Source organism: Guillardia theta (genome assembly GCF_000315625.1).
Source record: "Guillardia theta CCMP2712 unplaced genomic scaffold GUITHscaffold_27, whole genome shotgun sequence".
Classification (NCBI taxonomy): Eukaryota; class Cryptophyceae; order Pyrenomonadales; family Geminigeraceae; genus Guillardia; species Guillardia theta.
In genome coordinates this window covers 130,679-147,160 of record NW_005434647.1, presented here as the reverse complement: position 1 = coordinate 147,160, position 16,482 = coordinate 130,679, and the positions used below count along the sequence as shown (strand labels likewise).

Below are 16,482 nucleotides of genomic sequence, written 5' to 3'. Positions count from 1 at the left end.
GGGGGGGGGATAGAAGACTGGCAAGAGGCATGAACAGAAGGACATGGAGAATAGAGACTGGATACGTGAGGAACAGCAAATGGAAGGAGCACAGGAGGGGGAGTAGAAAGAAGAGGGAGGGGTGGGGGTTAGGGGAGGAGGAGGAAGGAGAAGGAGGGACTGTCGGCATTCCTAACTGCGAGCAGCGTCACGACGCGAGGCGATTTGCAAGGAGTCCGACGTTAGTCATTCAAAGCCCCAGCATGATGAAACCCTCACCCTCCCTCTTCCTCCTTCAACCTGACGCCTCCGAAGATGAGAGCGGTGACAGTTGCCTCCTCCTCTTGTCTCTGCTACTTGACCTTCTCTGTATCCTCCTCCTCCTCCTCCTCCTCCTCCCATCATCCTTTCATCATCTTTATTATCATCGTATTCTCCTTCCCCCTCCTCCTTCTCGGCTGCCACTTCCTTCCCTGCCTTCATGCTTCTCCTCATGCCACCGCCTCCCTGGGTCACCCCAATCCCCACCTTTCTCCTCCTCCTCCTCCTTCTCCTCCTCCTCCTCCTTCTCCTCCTCTTTCGGTCCACGTCTGAAACTCTTGCAGGCTACACTCCCTTGTCTGTCGTCCTCAAAGTCGCTGGATTCGTCGGCCTCTATGTGGCCATTTTCAGCAACTTCCGCGGCCAGTTTATGGAGGGCGTCTTGGAACAGAGGGTCAGAGGAGGGAGGGAGCAAACGAGGAGACTGAGGAGGAGGAGCAGGTGCTGGCGAACATCTTCAAGGGATCTGGTACTAGATGGCATTCCGTCTTGAGCTTCATCTTGAGAATGGTCAACTACTACGTCGGAAGTGCCGCATTTGTAAGGGAGAGGGAGAGGGAGAGGGAGAGGGAAGAGGGAGAGGGAAGAGGGGAGAGGAGGAGGAGGAGGAGGAGGAATGGTGTACAGTAAAGAGGAGGAAGAGGCGAGAGTGGAAGTGGTGGAGAAAAAGATGGGAAGGGGTGATAGCGGGGGAGGGGCGATTGTCATTTGCATGAGCAAACATTTGACTATAATCCAGGTTTCTTTTACAATCTCTTCTGCATTGAGGTAAGCGAAACGAACAACTATAGAAAGGACGATAACATTGTCAATGACGGTGGTGGTGTTGATGACATGTAATGATCATGCTGATGTAATGATGACGAGAAGGATGAAGATGTACTTGTGATGGTGGTGATATTCTAATGACAATCATGGTGACTTCGGCAAACATTCTTTGCAACGTCTGCCTCAACGAGTGACGGGGTGCGATCAGACTGAAGACACGGACATGTTCTTCCCTCAGGACCTCGAGGCAGCATGAGAAGCTTTCTTGTCTTCCTTTCTTAACCTTGAAACGTCAAGGAAGATCAAGACCTTGAAATATGATTTGAACCATTCAAATCTTCGATATGTCGAATATTGGTTGTGCAGAAAACTTACTAGTGAGTGACCATGGCCACACATGAAAGTTTCTGTCTCTGTTCAGTGCAGCTCTAATGTCACGAGGTACAATGCGAGTTATGAAACATTTGGTGAACCAACATCATTTCAACCCTCGCACTGCCCATCTCTCACGATGAAAGAATTCCTTTCTTAAAAACAAACACCGAGGCTTCCTCTCCCTTCCCCCTTCCCTTGCCCTTCCCCCGCTGCCTCGTCCCAGCCCTTCTCTTCACTAGTTCATCTTGTCGTTGGGCATGCTGAGGGGACCTGATTGCCCCATGGCCGACGACCCGGTCGGAGTCTTTAAGTTCATCTCTGTGCAAGGCCGTCAGCTTCTTTCCCCTGCTCTCTTCGCTTTGCCTACCGTTGATCTCAAACCCTCCCGAGAGCTGCCGGTCCATACTGAAGAAGCCTGATCCCTGCACCAGCCCGGTCACCCCCCCCTCCTCTCATGCAAACTCCCGGACGCTCGCCTTCCTTCCCTGTCATTTCATTTGTCCTCCTTGTTCCACCTTCCTGCCCTTACTCTGCCGCCTCTCCCTCTTCACTCCGACTTCGGCACCCATACCCATTTCTTTCCTTTTCCCATCTCCTCGCTCCCTACTATCTTTTCCCAAGCAATCCTTTCTTCGCTTCCTGTCTTCCTCACCCTCCACCTCCCAAACCACTCCCTCTCCTCTCCTCTACTCTACTCTACTCTACTCTACTCTACTCTCCTCTCCTCAACATCTCTTTCTTCTGTCTCACTTGTAACGTGTTGGCTGAGTTCTGTGAGCCGAAGGGAGCGCCTGCCCCGAACGCTGACATGGGGCCTGAGAGCAGAGAGGGCGAGGGCATCACGCCAGAGAAAGTGTGAGAGGAGAACCTGCCGAACCGTCAACACTAGGACAAGGTGAAGCGTAAGGAAGGGGGCAGGAGACAGGAGGTAGGAGGTAGGAGGAGGCAGGAGGAACGACGAAGGAGGGGGAGGCAGGAGGAAGGAGGAGGAAAGAGAAGGGCACTCACAGAGGACCAGCACTGTGCAGTTGAAGCCCCGGGTCATCATCGCCGAGGAACAAGCTCGACTCTCTGCCCGCTGAGTCCAACGGTCTCGGACCAGCAGACAAGAGACTTCGGTCCCTCCCTCCTGCTGATGGGAGCGCCGGCTGCGAGTTGGGATTCATGACAACGAGGGGAGCAAGCCCTTTCTTTCTCTTCCCCTTGGGCTGCACGTCTCCGTCTCCTTGCTCCTGCTGCTGTTGCTGCTGCTGTTGCTGCTGTTGCTGCTGCTGCTGCTGTTGCTGCTGCTGTTGCTGCTGCTGCTGCTGCTGCTGCTGCTGCTCAGATGGCTGTCCTCCGTGCATCGAGGGGTGCGCTTGTTGCTGCTGGGGAACAGGCTGCATACCAGGAGGAGGATGAGCAGGGTGATTTTGCATGCTGGGAGGAGCCGGGGAGGGCATGAGCTGATCCGGCATGGGATGATGATGATAGCCTGGCATGGGACCGCCCAGCTGCGGCACGAAGGGCATGCTAGTCCGCTGTAGCTGCTGCAGAGCCTCCTGGAGCTGCTCGGGTGTCGCAGAGTTTCCGTTCCCCGGGTTTACTGCTGCCTCGTCCTCCTCTCCATCCCCAGCGTCGTCCTTGAACTTCTTTTCATAGTCGTCGTTAGTGTAAACCTGCCTGACATTCAGCTGCGCAGAAGGTGAAGAAAGCAGCAGAGATGGCGCAGATGAAGGAGAGGGGATGGTAGATCACAGGACAGGAGGGGAGAGGAGAGGAAGAAGGGGAGAACAGAGCGCCAGTAGATGTTAGGTGACTTCGGGTAGATGAAGACAGCAGGGCGGAGGATGGGAGACTCACTTCCGCAGGGCGCAGGTCAACAAACTTAGTGAGAAGGAGGTCAATGTCCTTGGACGAGTACTGGCAGAGCTTCCCTTGCTTGCACGTCTGGGTGGGGGCACCGAAGATCACTAGAGCAACCTCCACCTCGCACAGCACGGAGAGCTCCATGGCTTTCTTGATCAGCCCCATCTTTCGCTTCTGGAACGTGGCAAGGCGCGTGCGATCGTCCTTGATCTTCTCTACTTTGATCTTCCTCTTCCCCATGTCTCAATGGTGCGAAACCAGATCGAGTCCTGAACAACCGCATGCACGTCAGAAGGCGTCAACGAGAGCGCAAGTAGAGGGGCTCGCGAGACCAATGCACGGCTGGAGTCAGCTCCGACATGTCTAATTAGCTATTTCACACATTCTTCTGTCTTCTATCACAAGCTAACGTATCCCTCCCTTTCTCATGTATCCCTCCCTCCCTTCCCCTCCTCCCCCCCTTCCTCCTTCACTCCTTCCCTTTCCACCAAGGCCAGCCCCCTACTGCTTCAACAAGGCCTCGACCTATCGCCCTTGGGCTAGTCTTCGTCATGGTTCACAGCTATGTGCAATGCATGTTTGTTGGTGTCTAACTTTTTCATCCTCGTCCTTCCTTCTTCAGCCCCTCAATCTCCCTACACGCCATTCCTTCCTCTGCTTGTTAATCACTCACTTACTCCTCCGTCCTCTCGTCCTCCATGATGAAACTGCCATCGTGGGATTCCAATCTTTCCACAGCAACGTCCCTTCAACTATCGCTCATTGTCTTCCTGTCCCTGCCCTCCCTCTCGTCTCCTTCCTCACCCTGCCCCACACCCCCCGCCATCCTGTCGCGCTTCTCCCCCGCATGGAGAAATAACTGTACGAGTTGGTCATTATAACTCCTTATTTCAGTACCTAGGATTATATATAGACTATATGCTTATAAATTTCTATTGAAAATAACCATTATATTTGCTGTTAACCGGTGTCTCTCTCAAGTTGTGGTAGCATCATACTTTAAATATATATTAATGTTACCGTTTAAAACTACACCCCTACATGTAGTTTGGGGGACAGCAGTCGGCCATATAGGGATTGGTTGTTGCTGTCTTTTCGCCTGTGAGGCTGAGTCCTCGTACTGATTTTTAACTTAACTTTGAGTAAAAGACTGACAGTAGCTTTCATAGTCACAAGTTTCATAGTCTATACCTCTATCAGCTAAACGACACAAAATTATGGATCATGGAAGACCCACACGCCAATATTTCCTTGTGTCTGACTCGTACTTCATCCTTTCTTTCTATGAAGAACAGGTTGAAGTATAACCAGACCCATGTGTGATTCAAGGCCGTTTCAGAAAATCTGGTCGTGCTGGTAGAGACATGTAGCACAATAGAATATTCATAGCAGCATTGACATCACGAGACTTGATACGGTTTTGAACAAAATTGGTGGATCTGCACCATTTCAAACCCCGCACCACTGACACTTCGTCTATACCTCTATGTTTGAACACAATTATGACAGGCAGCAACAGAGTATATAATTTAATCCTTCACATGGTAAATAACACAAAACTTGAAACATCTGTCGGCAACTTGGAGCAGATTGGAGCATTTCTCCCTCTCTGACACTGGGTTCCATCAAAGTCAAATCGTCAAAACGTGGAGCTCAGGCCACAACCCAATGCGGTTCCTCGAGGTGATATATCTTACAAGCATCCTTGCTTTCAAATCGAGCGACCCGCTCCTCCAGTACGCATCAAGAGGTCTTGGAGCTGCTTATTCACTTGATTGATCTCCTCCTGGGTTGCCAGATACTGCTGCTGTGCCGACTGATTGTGCATCTCTACGTCTTCAAGTCCGTGATCACCCATTCCTCCGGGCATGCCGGGCATTCCTCCCATGCTTCCCATGCTTCCTCCCATCGACAATCCATTCGGCAACCCGTTCAGCCAGGGGTTCATGTTTGTCGCGCTCGGTCGTAGCTCATCAGTCGCTGAGCTCCGCAACTTCTTGACCCTCGAGCCGATCATGATCTTGGACTTGGACGCGCGCGTCGACTCGGCTCGCGAGCTCGTTGATTCGTCGTCTTCGACCACGATCTTCTCAACCGAAGGCTTCAGAGGCACGAAGATGAACTCTCTCTTGTCGGTTCTCATCACAAAGTGCAGCAGGGCAAAGCCGTAAATTGACTTGGAGAAAACGTCTAAGAACGTGTGCAACAAAGCTGAAACCACTGAGTCGAGCACGCCAGCGTCGCCGAGCACCCACAGGGTAGGGTATCCGAGCCAGATGAAGAAGTAAGTCATGCAGGCAACCTTGAGGGACTGACGGACCTTCTTCGCCTCTTTGCTCACAAACTGCTCGAGGCGCATGCGCACGAGCTTCAAGATGTTGAACCATGCTGCAGAGAAGACGGTGATGCCCATGCCGAACCACATGTAACGGGCCGGCGGAGGAATGACCGAGGCCATGAAGGCGCACAAGATGCACACAGCCACGATGGCGCCAAAGGTGAACTTGTAGGGGAGATTGAGGCACCACAAGAGATCGATGGTGAGGAGCGGGCAGGTGAACAAGTAGTCCAGATACTTGTAGGTTGTCACTGACGCTGCGGGCCCGACATCTCCATTGGCATGTGACGCTAATTTTGCCCACTGAGCAATGACAATCAGAGGCAGAGCAAGGAATCAAGTTAAATACTTACGTATGCTAAAGCTGCAAAGAGATTCACGAACACCGAGATCATCTTTTCCTCACGGTATCTGATGAGGGATCAACAACGGAAGAAGCAAGGATTCGTTTCCAAACCCAAAGAAGTAGACATCATCTTGGTCTGGTCCTTTGAAAGTAACAAGTTTGTATGCTACAGCAAGAGAAGATCCTACACGTAAACTCAGCTTTCATAACAAGATCAAGTCATGTCATCGATACCAAATAAGGCAATGAACCCAATCCAATCTGCTGCGATAACGATTGGGTTTTGCAAGTACTGCGGGCCGTTTTGATCCAATGCAGAAACCATTTCAGCTGCAAAGTAACTTTCAGATTGATTCGAAGTCCAACGAAACTCTAATGCTTCAAAGTTCAACTGACGATGGAGACAACAAGCACTTTACAACGCCAAGAGCTCGCATCTCTCTGAGCTCTTCTCACTCAACACTGAGATTACCTCCACAACTAAACTTGAAAGAGCAGGGATGAGGAAACTAACTTGGTCACGTTCTCATCGACAAATCACCCAGAAAAACAACTAGCTGCCGCCCTGAAGTCAACACTCACGTTGCACATGTTGCCCATGCCATTCCCAACACAACGATAGGACGGCACGGTGACAAGATCGCGCTCATCAACGTCATGCAGCGATCAAAGAGAGGAAAGGCACACAGCAGAATCAGATGAGAAGGCTCAGACAGCGGCAGCATCGCAAGACCATGCCAGGCATCATGTGCTCTGCCGACAAGTAAGACAACATGACCGTGTGAGGGTCATCCCCACCCCTGAGGGTGGGACTTCGAGTGTAGGAAAGTGAGGTTCTGTGGTGGGGTGGTTGGTTTGTGAGGGGGTTTCTCCGAGGCTATCTTTTGGGGGGTCATTTGCAGGAGATATCAGGGTGGGGTAGTACCAGTGTAGTGTTAGGATGATAGCTAGCGTAGGGAAAGTGCGCGGTAGCACGGGATACAGAACCTAAGTTCCGCGGGATAGGGGTAGGGTAGATGGGGACCTTTCAAGATTCTAGGGGGGGTCCACCTCTGATCTAGGGTACCGAGCACCTCCCAACACCGGTGCTGCAATGTGAGAAATCAAGGGTAGTGATTTCATAGTGGTGGTACATGAGTAGGATACTCCCTAAGACTTGGTGGTACGCACAGCCAGGCCCCCGGTAGAGGGTGGGGTCATCGCAGCTCTACATTGACCCGTAGAGACGGGTCACACCCCTACTATCCTCAGCATTTCCAAGGATGAGACCAGGGGTACTATGGTGGCTAGTATGATTGGGTTTATTGGCATCCCGGAGTCACCAAGGTGGGGTGGGGCAAGGCAGTGAAGGGGGTTCAACTTGGCAGGTGGATATACTTTACTTGAAAGGGGGGTGGGGTGGTAGGCTCATACTTCAGACCAGGCCCTAAGGGAGACGGCCCTACCATCGGAAGATGCCCGTCGAGATCTCGAGGCCAGGGGTAGGCCTGAGACGGGAGGGTCCGAATGGCGCAGGTAAGGAGGGGTCCTCGAGTCTGGTACGGTACAGTACTGTCACTGGCAGTACCGAGTACCACTGGGGTACCCCCTCAGGCCATAGGAGGCACCATCTTCGGTACTCCCGATAGCATAGGGCACTAGAGCTGAAAAGGTCCTAGGGAACAGTCGCAGTAGTTTTTATTCACCGTCGGTGTGACCCAATGAACCCCAGGTGACCCGGGGCACTGCGGCACCCCCACCCTGCCGCAGCTCACTGACCCCCACCGCCCCCACTAGCTCTTCTCCCCCACCCCACCCACCCACGGCCCACCCCGCCGTGCCTGCAGTGAACTGGTCACCGGCGGTCCGGGATGAAGTACAAAAAATGCTAGAACTGCCGCACTGCGGCCGTCCGACGGTCCCACCGTTCAACGGTTTGACGGCCGGGCACCGGGCCTGGCATCGGGGGCATCTGAGCAGTGCCCCCTGACACCGTAAACGGTACGGTACTGCGGCATCCGGGTAGCCTAGTAGGCACGGTACGCCCACGGTACGTCATGCCGCTGCGCCCGGCACCCAGGGTACCGATCTCAACCGGTGGCCGAGACCGAACCGATATGTTTTGTGCCCCCTTTTTGTCAGCACATGCCTCGGAACTAATTCAAAATTCAAGGCGCGGATTGCTAACTTGAAATAGTAAACTAAAATCAGCCGCACCGAAATTCGAATATTCAGGCCTCTCTTGAAAGATTTGGGTACTGCCTCTGAACTCGCGGCTGAATCGAGATGATGACTTTGTAAATACTGAAATAAATTTACTCTCCTGATTGTCCTCGTACTGATTTTTAAATCAAATTTGACTTTGACGAACGGTGAGCCGCTACGGTAACAGAGAGTAAGGCCCGTTTCCCGCCGGCTCCCAGATTCCAGATTCCAGATTTTTTCATACAAATATAAGTCAATTTCTTTTTTTCTCCTCCAAATGTTTTGGAGAACTCAACTATAAGTCATTTTAATTTGAGAATGAAACGATGCGGTTGACTTTCCCAGATTTTGCTTTTCGAATGGGCAGGCACTATATGGAAATATACTATTAGCTCAATCGAGAAAAATTGTTAGAAGGTAGGCAGGGTACGCTGGGAGCATGAAATATGAACAGGCAGTGGACCCCACCCCCTGTCAGTATGTATTGAAAGCACCGGTGAATATTTCGGGGTAAATTTCAAATCATTTTGAATAAAGTCAAAAATCTGGAATCTGGGAGCCGGCGGGAAACGGCCCTAAAACTTGCCTACGAGCTCATGCAGGCCGGCTGCCCCGGGCCCCGTACGCCGCCGGGCGGCTCAGACTGTGCCGCAGTGCCCGGCGCCCAGCCCGGCCCGCGGCGGCCCTGCCGCGCGGGAGGCTCGGACCGGGAGTCACAGCGCCCGGCGGGCCGCGGCTCAGTTAAGTTCAAGTTCCGGCTCGTTACAAATAGGCAGAAACGTGTAACGGCAGGAGCCGCTATGGTGTCGGGGGACGCACGTGCGGGAGGGCGGAAGAGAAGCAGGGGCGGGGGAAGGGATGAGGGAGAGGAGGAAGGAGGATCTCGTCAGTCGAAGATGAGAGAGCGAGTGCACAGGAAGAGGGATGCTGAGCTTGAAGATTCTGATGAGGAGGGAGAGGAAGAAGTTCCCTTGCAGCTCCCCGAGGGCGACGTTGGGGAACAGCTCGAGTTCATCCTGAAAGGTCTCAATGGGGAGGGGAGGACGCTGAGCACTAGGCTGAAGATACTCGAAGACGTTGTGAAGCAAGCTGCTCATGCTTTCGAAGCCTCTGGGGATGAAACTTCGAAGCAAGCGTCCTTGTTGAAAGCCTACTTCGACGGATCACCAGAGGCAGCAGAGATCTGTCGTCTGCTCGCTCCTGAGAAGATGAAGGAGACGAAAAGGATGCTGACCGTCTTGCGCTTGCTTTCTGCTATGATCTCATGCCACAAGATGTCTCTCCTCACACAATATGCGCGGAACATCGCGACGAAACTTATAAGGAAGCACCACCTCGCGTTGGTGGAGGCGATGACAGGAAACAAGTTCCAGCTGTTTACGGAGTGCATGCGGCTGCTGAGGTCAATATGCAGTATCGGAATCATCCAGTGCAGAGACTGCTGGAAGAAAACCAACCCGCAGATGAAGCATCTGCTCAAGATGATGGAGACGTCCAAGACCAGCTCAAGGCAGGAGGCGGCGGAAAAGCCGCACAAGAGGGAAGCTAGAGGCGCCGTGATCTCCTGGATCGTCAAGATGCTGCAAGTTGGAGACGTCGAGCTGATGCAGGCGATCATCGGCACCTCCGGGCTCTTCACTTCCATGTTTGCCCATGTCGAAGGGGACGAACCAGCCGTCGTGCGGGAGTTGCTGGGTGCAGTTGACGAGAGGGTGCTGTCGAACAGAGACATGGGGTTCTCTGCAGTCGCTCAGATCTTCACGGCCAACAATCTGGAGCAGCTAGCTTGCTTGCTCTCTCAGAAGCCTGGTGACGAGGAGCAGGAGATGGTGCGGAAGGACGCCAGCATCTTGCTGAAGAAGCTGTGCTGCGATACGCTCTCAAGTCGCTCCTACACTGTTGCTCAGTCGAACGTCAAGCTGCTGATCCCCTTCTTGACCAGCCTCAAGGTACTGGACGACAGCTCTCAGCTCGGGTTCGTGTGTGAGGTCTTGGCAAGGCATCCCCACATCCACCCGCACTACCTCCGAGCTTCCCCGTTCACCATGTCGCCGGTCTTGTCGCTGAAGTTTCTGTCCATGTCTGCTGCTCTCTTGAAGATTCTCTCCAACATCCCCGACGATGAGCTCTGCCCTCTCTTCCTCATCGGCCATGACGCCCACCAGATGTCTGCATGGACGAACGCGATGAGTGTGGCGGACTGGATCGCACCCAGGCAGATTTGCAAGGCGTTTCTCAGCCCCGGGCTGCAGCACTCGTCGTACCTGGTCAGGTTGTCGACGTGCCATCTGCTCACCAGCATCCTGCTGCGTCTGGAGTTCGTGTTCCGTCGGTTCTCACATCTGGAAGGAGGAGGGAGGGGGGGAAGGAGGAGGATGGGAGCGGGCGACGTGGCGGTCATGGTTGAGGATTTCATGGATCACCTGAAGCAAATAGTTCGCAAGCAGCTCCCAGACTTCCAGGTAATCGTGGCGGTGAGACAGCATGCCGCCTCCTCCATCTCTGCCGACGACAAGAATGCGCAAGGAGCCAAGCTCCTGATGCCGAGGATACTACAGGTCAGTGACAAGTGTAGTCAAACGAATGCTGGTGCTGGTGCTGGTGCTGGTGCTGGTGCTGGTGCTGGTGCTGGTGCTGGTGCTGGTGCTGGTGCTGGTGCTGGTGCTGGTGCTGGTGCTGGTGCTGGTGCTGGTGCTGGTGCTGGTGCTGGTGCTGGTGCTGGTGCTGGTACTGGTGCTGGTACTGGTGCTGGTGCTGGTGCTGGTGCTGGTGCTGGTGATGATTTGTTTGATGTTTGATTTTGTTCTGGTGTACCCCCTTGTCCCTCTCATTCCTTCAATCTCGTTGACGTTACAATGCGTCTATTCTGTCTGCTGTATTCGTTCTTGATGGAAGGAGAACTTTGCCCGTTCTCTTGGGCTGCACCGTCATTTCTTTCATCTAACTCACTTGTCGTAAAGGTGCTCAATATGTACCTGATCCATTTCCCGGAGAGCATTGCTGAGTCAAGAATCGACCTGTCTAAGTTCCTCAGTGACAAGTTCCTCCTGTCTTCCTCCTCCTCTCTTCTCCACCTCCTCCACTGTCTCAACCACGCTCCTTCCGCGGGCGGCTCCTGGTTTGCGGCAAGCAACAAGGGGGAGAGGAGCAACTTCGGGAACTTGATGAAGATCGTAAGCATGGCGAGCCTTCCTCCTCCACTTCGACTCGAAGCGCAAGCTGTTGCTGTCAAGCTCCTCCTTGATTTCGGCCTGGTACCGCCCCCTCCTCCTTCAGGCTCCGTCCTCCCCGTTCATCCCCCCCCCCCCCCTCTCATCTTGTTTGTTCTCACTGGATTCCCGTGTCCTTTCTCCTTCTCACTTTCACCTTTCTGTCCTCCCTCTTGCGTTCTCTTGTCAATCATTGCTGACCGGCAGCAGGTGGGGGGGAGAAAAGAGGAGGCCAAGATCTGGCTGTCACGAGCAAATGAAGGAGCGAGCAGCGAGCATCTTCTGGAGAGACTTTGCGTGGAGGGAATGAAGAGGATGCAGCAATTAAGTTCGACCGCCATGGAGGAAGAGAACAATTTTGAGCATGAAAGCGATGTGAGGCTTGCTTTCTACCCATCTCTCTCGCTTTTCCTGTCATCTTCTCCTCTCCTGTCCTCTCTTCTCCTCTCTTCTCCTCTCTTCTCTTCTCTTCTCTTCTCTTCTCCTCTCTTCTCCTCTCTGCCCTGTCCTCTCCTCTCCTGCCCTTTCCTCTGCTCTGCTCTGCTTCGCTCGTTTCCTCCCTTCTCCTCTCGTCCTCTCTCCCTACTCTCTCGGCTCAGACTTGTCTCTGAAATCCTCCGCTCTCCCCTGATGCTCTTCTTCTCACAGGGAGGATTGCGACTGGGAGGAGACAAGAAGTTCCTAGAGGGCAGTCTGAGCCCCCTCCTCCTCCATGCCCTCATGACGCTGGCAAGTGAAGAAACAGGAGGAGGAGGAGGAGCAGGAGGAGGAGAGCTGGTGATGTTCATTTCGCGCGTCTTCGTGGACATCTTCCACGTCTCTCCTCGTCCAGACTTCATCTTCTCGCGCCTTGTCAAGTTTGCTGGGAAGCAGCTGGAGGCGGGTACTCTTAGGTCGGTCTCTTCCTACTGCTCCATCGTGCTTGGGAGGAGCGCTCTGCAATGGGCAGGGGGAAAGGCAGGAGGAGGAGAAGACAAGGAGGCCGTGATGAGGATGAAGCAGCTGGTGGAGGATGCTCTCAGGGGGGAGGTGGGGCAGGCAAGGTCCTCGCTTCCTCCTCTCCTTTCCGACTGCCCGAGCGCTGTCGTCATTGACATGCTCGTGCCCGCTGAGGACCTGAACCGCCTCCTCCGCAGCCGCCGCCTCCTGGAGCTCCTCTCCTTCGACTCCCTCCTCTCTCAGTGCCACCTGGCTGGACCTCGGGTGATCAACGACACCTTGGTGTGGGGGAGGCTGGAGAGCTGCATCAAAGGAGCAGACGAGGAGACGATCGCAAGGTTCTTCAGCCACGTCCTCCTCAACCTGGTTGGGGTCCTGCGATCTCTTGCTCCTTCGCTTCCTCCTCCTGCGGAGGGCGGCAGGGAGCTTGTCGAGATGACCGTGTTCTACCTTTCTCTTGCTGAGACGATGATGAGGAGGGTGCTGGAGAGTCTGAGGGAGGAGGCGACGGCGCCGGCGGTTAAGGCGAGGAGGAGGAAGGAGGGAGGACTGAAGTCGGCCGTCTCCGAGGTCAGGAGCAAGTATGACATGCTGGGTAGCATGTGCGAGCGGATCTTGTCAACGAGGGTGTTGCAGGAGGTGTACGGGAGGGTGAGGGAGAGGAGGAGGAGGGAGCGAGAGGAGGGGAACATGCAGCAGTTGATGCATGCAGTCAACTCGATCTTGGTGCTCTCGTGCTCCGTCCGATGGCCGGCAGGCAGCGGCGCGTCTGCCGCAGTCTCCTCTGCTGCTGCTCCTTACATGCAGTGTGTTTGCGATGCTGCTTGCTTGCACATCGAACATCAACAGGGTGGTGAGGAGAAGAAGAAGAGGAGGAAGAAGCAGGAGGAAGAGGAGGAAGAGGAGGAGGATAAAGGTGATGCGGGCAATATGGTTTTGAGCTCTCTCAAGCAGTTGTGGTCTTGTCTGCCACTTGCTCATGCTCGTCGCATCGTGAACAAGTTTGTGAGCGGGAGGATGAAAGGCCAGCATGGCGAGGTAGCGTTGATGATGATGATGATGATGATGATGATGATGATGATGATGATGATGATGATGATGATGATGATGATGATGATGATAAGGAGAGGAGGAGGAGGAGGAGGATGGAATGTTGTAATGATCTCACACCTTGTGCAGGAGCAGACTGAGATGCTGTATTTGATCTGCCATCTCCTGACTCAGCGGCTGAGCATCAACGGCGTTCCACTCACCAACATCAGAACCATCTTCAACTTGATCAAGTTTGCGGCTGGCGATGAAGACTTCTCCTCTTCTCCTCTCTTCTCCCTCTGGCAAAGTCTCGCTACTTCGCTGATCAAGTGAGTTGATGGTTGTCGTTGTTTTGGAGAGGAAGGGTCTGATGATCGTGACTGAGTGTTAGTAATCTTGTTCAAGCTGTCTGACGACGCTCTTGTTCCATCCCTTTCTTCCCTTTGTTATCTCAATCTCCTGTTTTGATTGTGTTGTTTCTCCTTTCAAAGCTCTACCTCCTTCCCACCCCTTCTCTCTCCCTTCTCGCACCCCTCCTTTCTCCCTCCCCCCTTCTCCTCCCTCGCTGTCATGCTTTCGGCCTTTCTTTCGTCTCACAGTCTACCAGGTCGACGTTTGACTTACAAGGCCACCGACCGCTGAAGGAGGGAGCGAAAGTTGGGCAGGGAGTGGAGGACGTAGAGGAGGAGGAGGAGGAGGAGGAGGAGGAGGAGGAAGGAGATTTTTCTTCTTCACTTCTCTCGCATCCCAACGAAGACGATCTGTCCCTCTTGTTCTTCTGCAAGAAAGGCAAGATGAAGGAGATTCTCAAGAACAGCGGCAGCGGCAGCATGGAAGTCTACAGCCAGCTTGCTCGTTGCGGAGGGAGGATGAGGGAGGAGATGATGAAGTTGCTCAAGGAGGAGCAGGAGAGGACGGGAGGATCAGCAGGAGGGAGAGGGAAATTTCTTGTGTTGCTCCCTCCTCTCATTCAAGGTTGCAAGGCCATGTGCCTCCAGGACTACGAGAGCTTGTCGAGTCTGCGGGAGGGCTGGGGGGAGGTACTACTGGAAGGGCTTCTGGACTTGAGCAACCCCTTCGACCTCCGCTGGTCTTGCTGCCAACTTGTTCTCCAAGTCTTGAGGAATCGATCAGAGCAGGTGGTGATCCGACTCTCGCATAAGGTCTGCTCTCCTCTCCTCTCCTCACCTCACCTCTCCTCACCTCTCCTCACCTCTCCTCTTCTTGAATCCTCGTCCCATCTCCTCTCCTCCTCTTTTCTCCTCGTCCTGATTAACCTCGCAGAAGCTGGCAGCAGAAGTCGATCTTCTTCTCTCTGGCGAGAAGTCGCTGGACTCCCTTCACCTCCTCCTCTTCCTTCACTGCACGGACAACAAGCTGGACGAGGAAGAGACCTGCCTCGCCGTCTCCGTCTTGCTCCTCTGCATGCAGAGGCTGCGGGAGCTGTATGAGCAAGAGGACAAACAGGGCGAGGAGGACGAGGAGGAGGGCGGGAGCAAAAAGAGGAGAAAAGTCGCTGAGCACTCGTCAAAGCCAAGGAATGTGCAGGAACTCAAACTAACAGAGCAGATGCTGGAGGAGGTGCTGGTCAAACTGCTGTCCTCCACGTCCTTCTCCTCCTCCTCCCCTCCATCCTCCTCTCCCTCCGCTCTCGCGAGCAGCAGCAGGGCTCAGGAGCTGCTCAACAGCAAGGGGAAGGAGATCGAGGCATTCCTGTCCTCAGTGATCGAGAAGAGAATGACAAGAACCAGCAGCATGAGGATGATCCACCTCATCGTCGAGGTCTGCTGCTGCTCCTTCTCCTTCTCCTGCTCCTGCTCCTGCTTCTGCTCCTGCTCCTTCTCCTGCTCCTGCTCCTGCTCCTCCGCCTGCTCCTGCTCCTGCTCCTGCTCCTGCTCCTGCTCCTGCTCCTGCTCCTGCCCCTGCCCCTGCCCCTGCTCCTGCCCCTGCTCCTGCTCCTGCTCCTGCTCCTGCTCCTGCTCCTGCTCCTGCTTCTGCTGCTGCTGCTGCTCCGCGTGCTTCTGCTTCTGCTCCTGCTCCTGCTCCATTTCCTCGAATGATCTTCCTTCAGGTGCTCTGTAGCCCAGAGCTTGTGACCCAAGGGTGCAACGTCCTCGCTATCTCTGCTGTTCGTCTGCATGCTCTCATCCTACAGCAGCCCTCCTTCTCCTCCTCCTCCCTCCCCACCAGCCGCTCTCGCCGCCACCTGTTCTCCGTCCTCCTCTCCCTCCTTGAGGTCGGGGGGCCGGACTGCTGCTCGTCCTCCCACCTCCTCCTCTACCTCGAGAGCTACCGCGCGACGCTGGCGGACGCGGACAGAGTCATCCGAAGGATCCTCCTGCTCTTCGAGTCGCACGGACACTCTCCCTCCCTCCTTGACTTTGCCTGGGGAGCGGCAGCCTCGTCCAAGGCCTCTTCCTCCCGCATCCTCGACCAGCAGGGAGCTGGCACCTTCGGGTGGCTCTGGGGACCAGCCTCTGCTCCTCCTGCTCGTCTTGCTCAGGCTGCTCGGGAGTTCCCCCTGTGCATGATCGTGCCGGACCCTCCTGCTGCTCCCTCCTCCTTCCTGCTCAAGACGCAAGAGGAGGAGGAGGAGGAGGAGGTTCCCCTATCGCATCTCTTGTGGACGGGGAGTGGACTTTGCTCATGCCCGAGGGCGATGGAGGGCGCGTTGGACCCGACGTACATCCTTCCCGTCCTGCTCGTCGCCCTCTCGTCGGGGCCGCATGACGTGCAGATGGCGATCGAAGGGGGAGGACTGGCGTACGCGGTGATGGCGACGGCGGCAGAGGAGGAGAGGGTGAGGAGGATGGGGTATGCGGTGCTGGAGAGCGCGTTGGAGGTTGTGGAGGAGACTAGGAAGAAGAGCTCAGGGCTCTCGCGCGACTGGACGTCCCTGGGGATCCTCTTGCGATCGCTACGAGATGCTATAACCCAGCCTCTTCAGGTGCGAGAGAGGAGGGAGGAAGAGAGAGGAGGAGAGAAAGAGAGAGAGAGGACAGGAAGAGAGAGAGAGGACAGGAAGAGAGTGGAGAGGGAGGGGGGGGGAGGGGAGGGGGTTAGGGTAGGGAGGGGAGCGAGGAGGGAGGGGGGAGGACGAAAAGGAAAGGTGCGTGGGGTAGTTTCGCGTAGAACAGGTAGTT

The 16,482-nt window shown here is 54.6% G+C and overlaps 4 protein-coding genes across 4 annotated transcripts in view; 2 read left to right on the top strand and 2 right to left on the bottom strand.

Moving 5' to 3' along the window:
* Positions 1–3,306: 3,306 nt before the first annotated feature.
* GUITHDRAFT_44812 (hypothetical protein) lies at positions 3,307–3,531 on the bottom strand (the record flags this gene model as incomplete). The annotated part of the gene is made up of 1 exon (XM_005833982.1): positions 3,307–3,531. A coding segment is annotated over one exon (225 nt), but the record flags the coding sequence as incomplete, so codon positions are not given.
* A 1,276-nt stretch (positions 3,532–4,807) lies between these two features.
* On the bottom strand, positions 4,808–6,307 carry GUITHDRAFT_162755 (hypothetical protein). Its single transcript, XM_005833981.1, has 4 exons — positions 6,210–6,307; positions 6,087–6,159; positions 5,983–6,040; positions 4,808–5,932 (listed from the first exon to the last, which is right to left on the bottom strand). The coding sequence occupies exons 1-4, from the start codon at positions 6,298–6,300 to the stop codon at positions 5,003–5,005; spliced, it is 1,152 nt and encodes a 383-aa protein (XP_005834038.1). The 5' UTR covers positions 6,301–6,307; the 3' UTR covers positions 4,808–5,002.
* A 2,748-nt stretch (positions 6,308–9,055) lies between these two features.
* Positions 9,056–13,672, top strand: GUITHDRAFT_106972 (hypothetical protein; the record flags this gene model as incomplete). Its single annotated transcript, XM_005833980.1, has 5 exons — positions 9,056–10,491; positions 10,718–10,934; positions 11,120–11,332; positions 12,017–13,345; positions 13,487–13,672. 5 exons carry the CDS (start codon positions 9,056–9,058, stop codon positions 13,670–13,672), a joined length of 3,381 nt encoding a protein of 1,126 aa, XP_005834037.1.
* Positions 13,673–15,866: 2,194 nt separating this feature from the next.
* GUITHDRAFT_106970 (hypothetical protein) overlaps positions 15,867–16,482 on the top strand; it is a gene marked incomplete at both ends in the record, with an annotated part of 1,110 nt that continues 494 nt past the window's right edge. The window contains one exon of the mRNA XM_005833979.1: positions 15,867–16,286. Coding sequence (XP_005834036.1) covers positions 15,867–16,286 — 420 coding nt within the window. The remainder of the gene's footprint in view (positions 16,287–16,482) is intronic.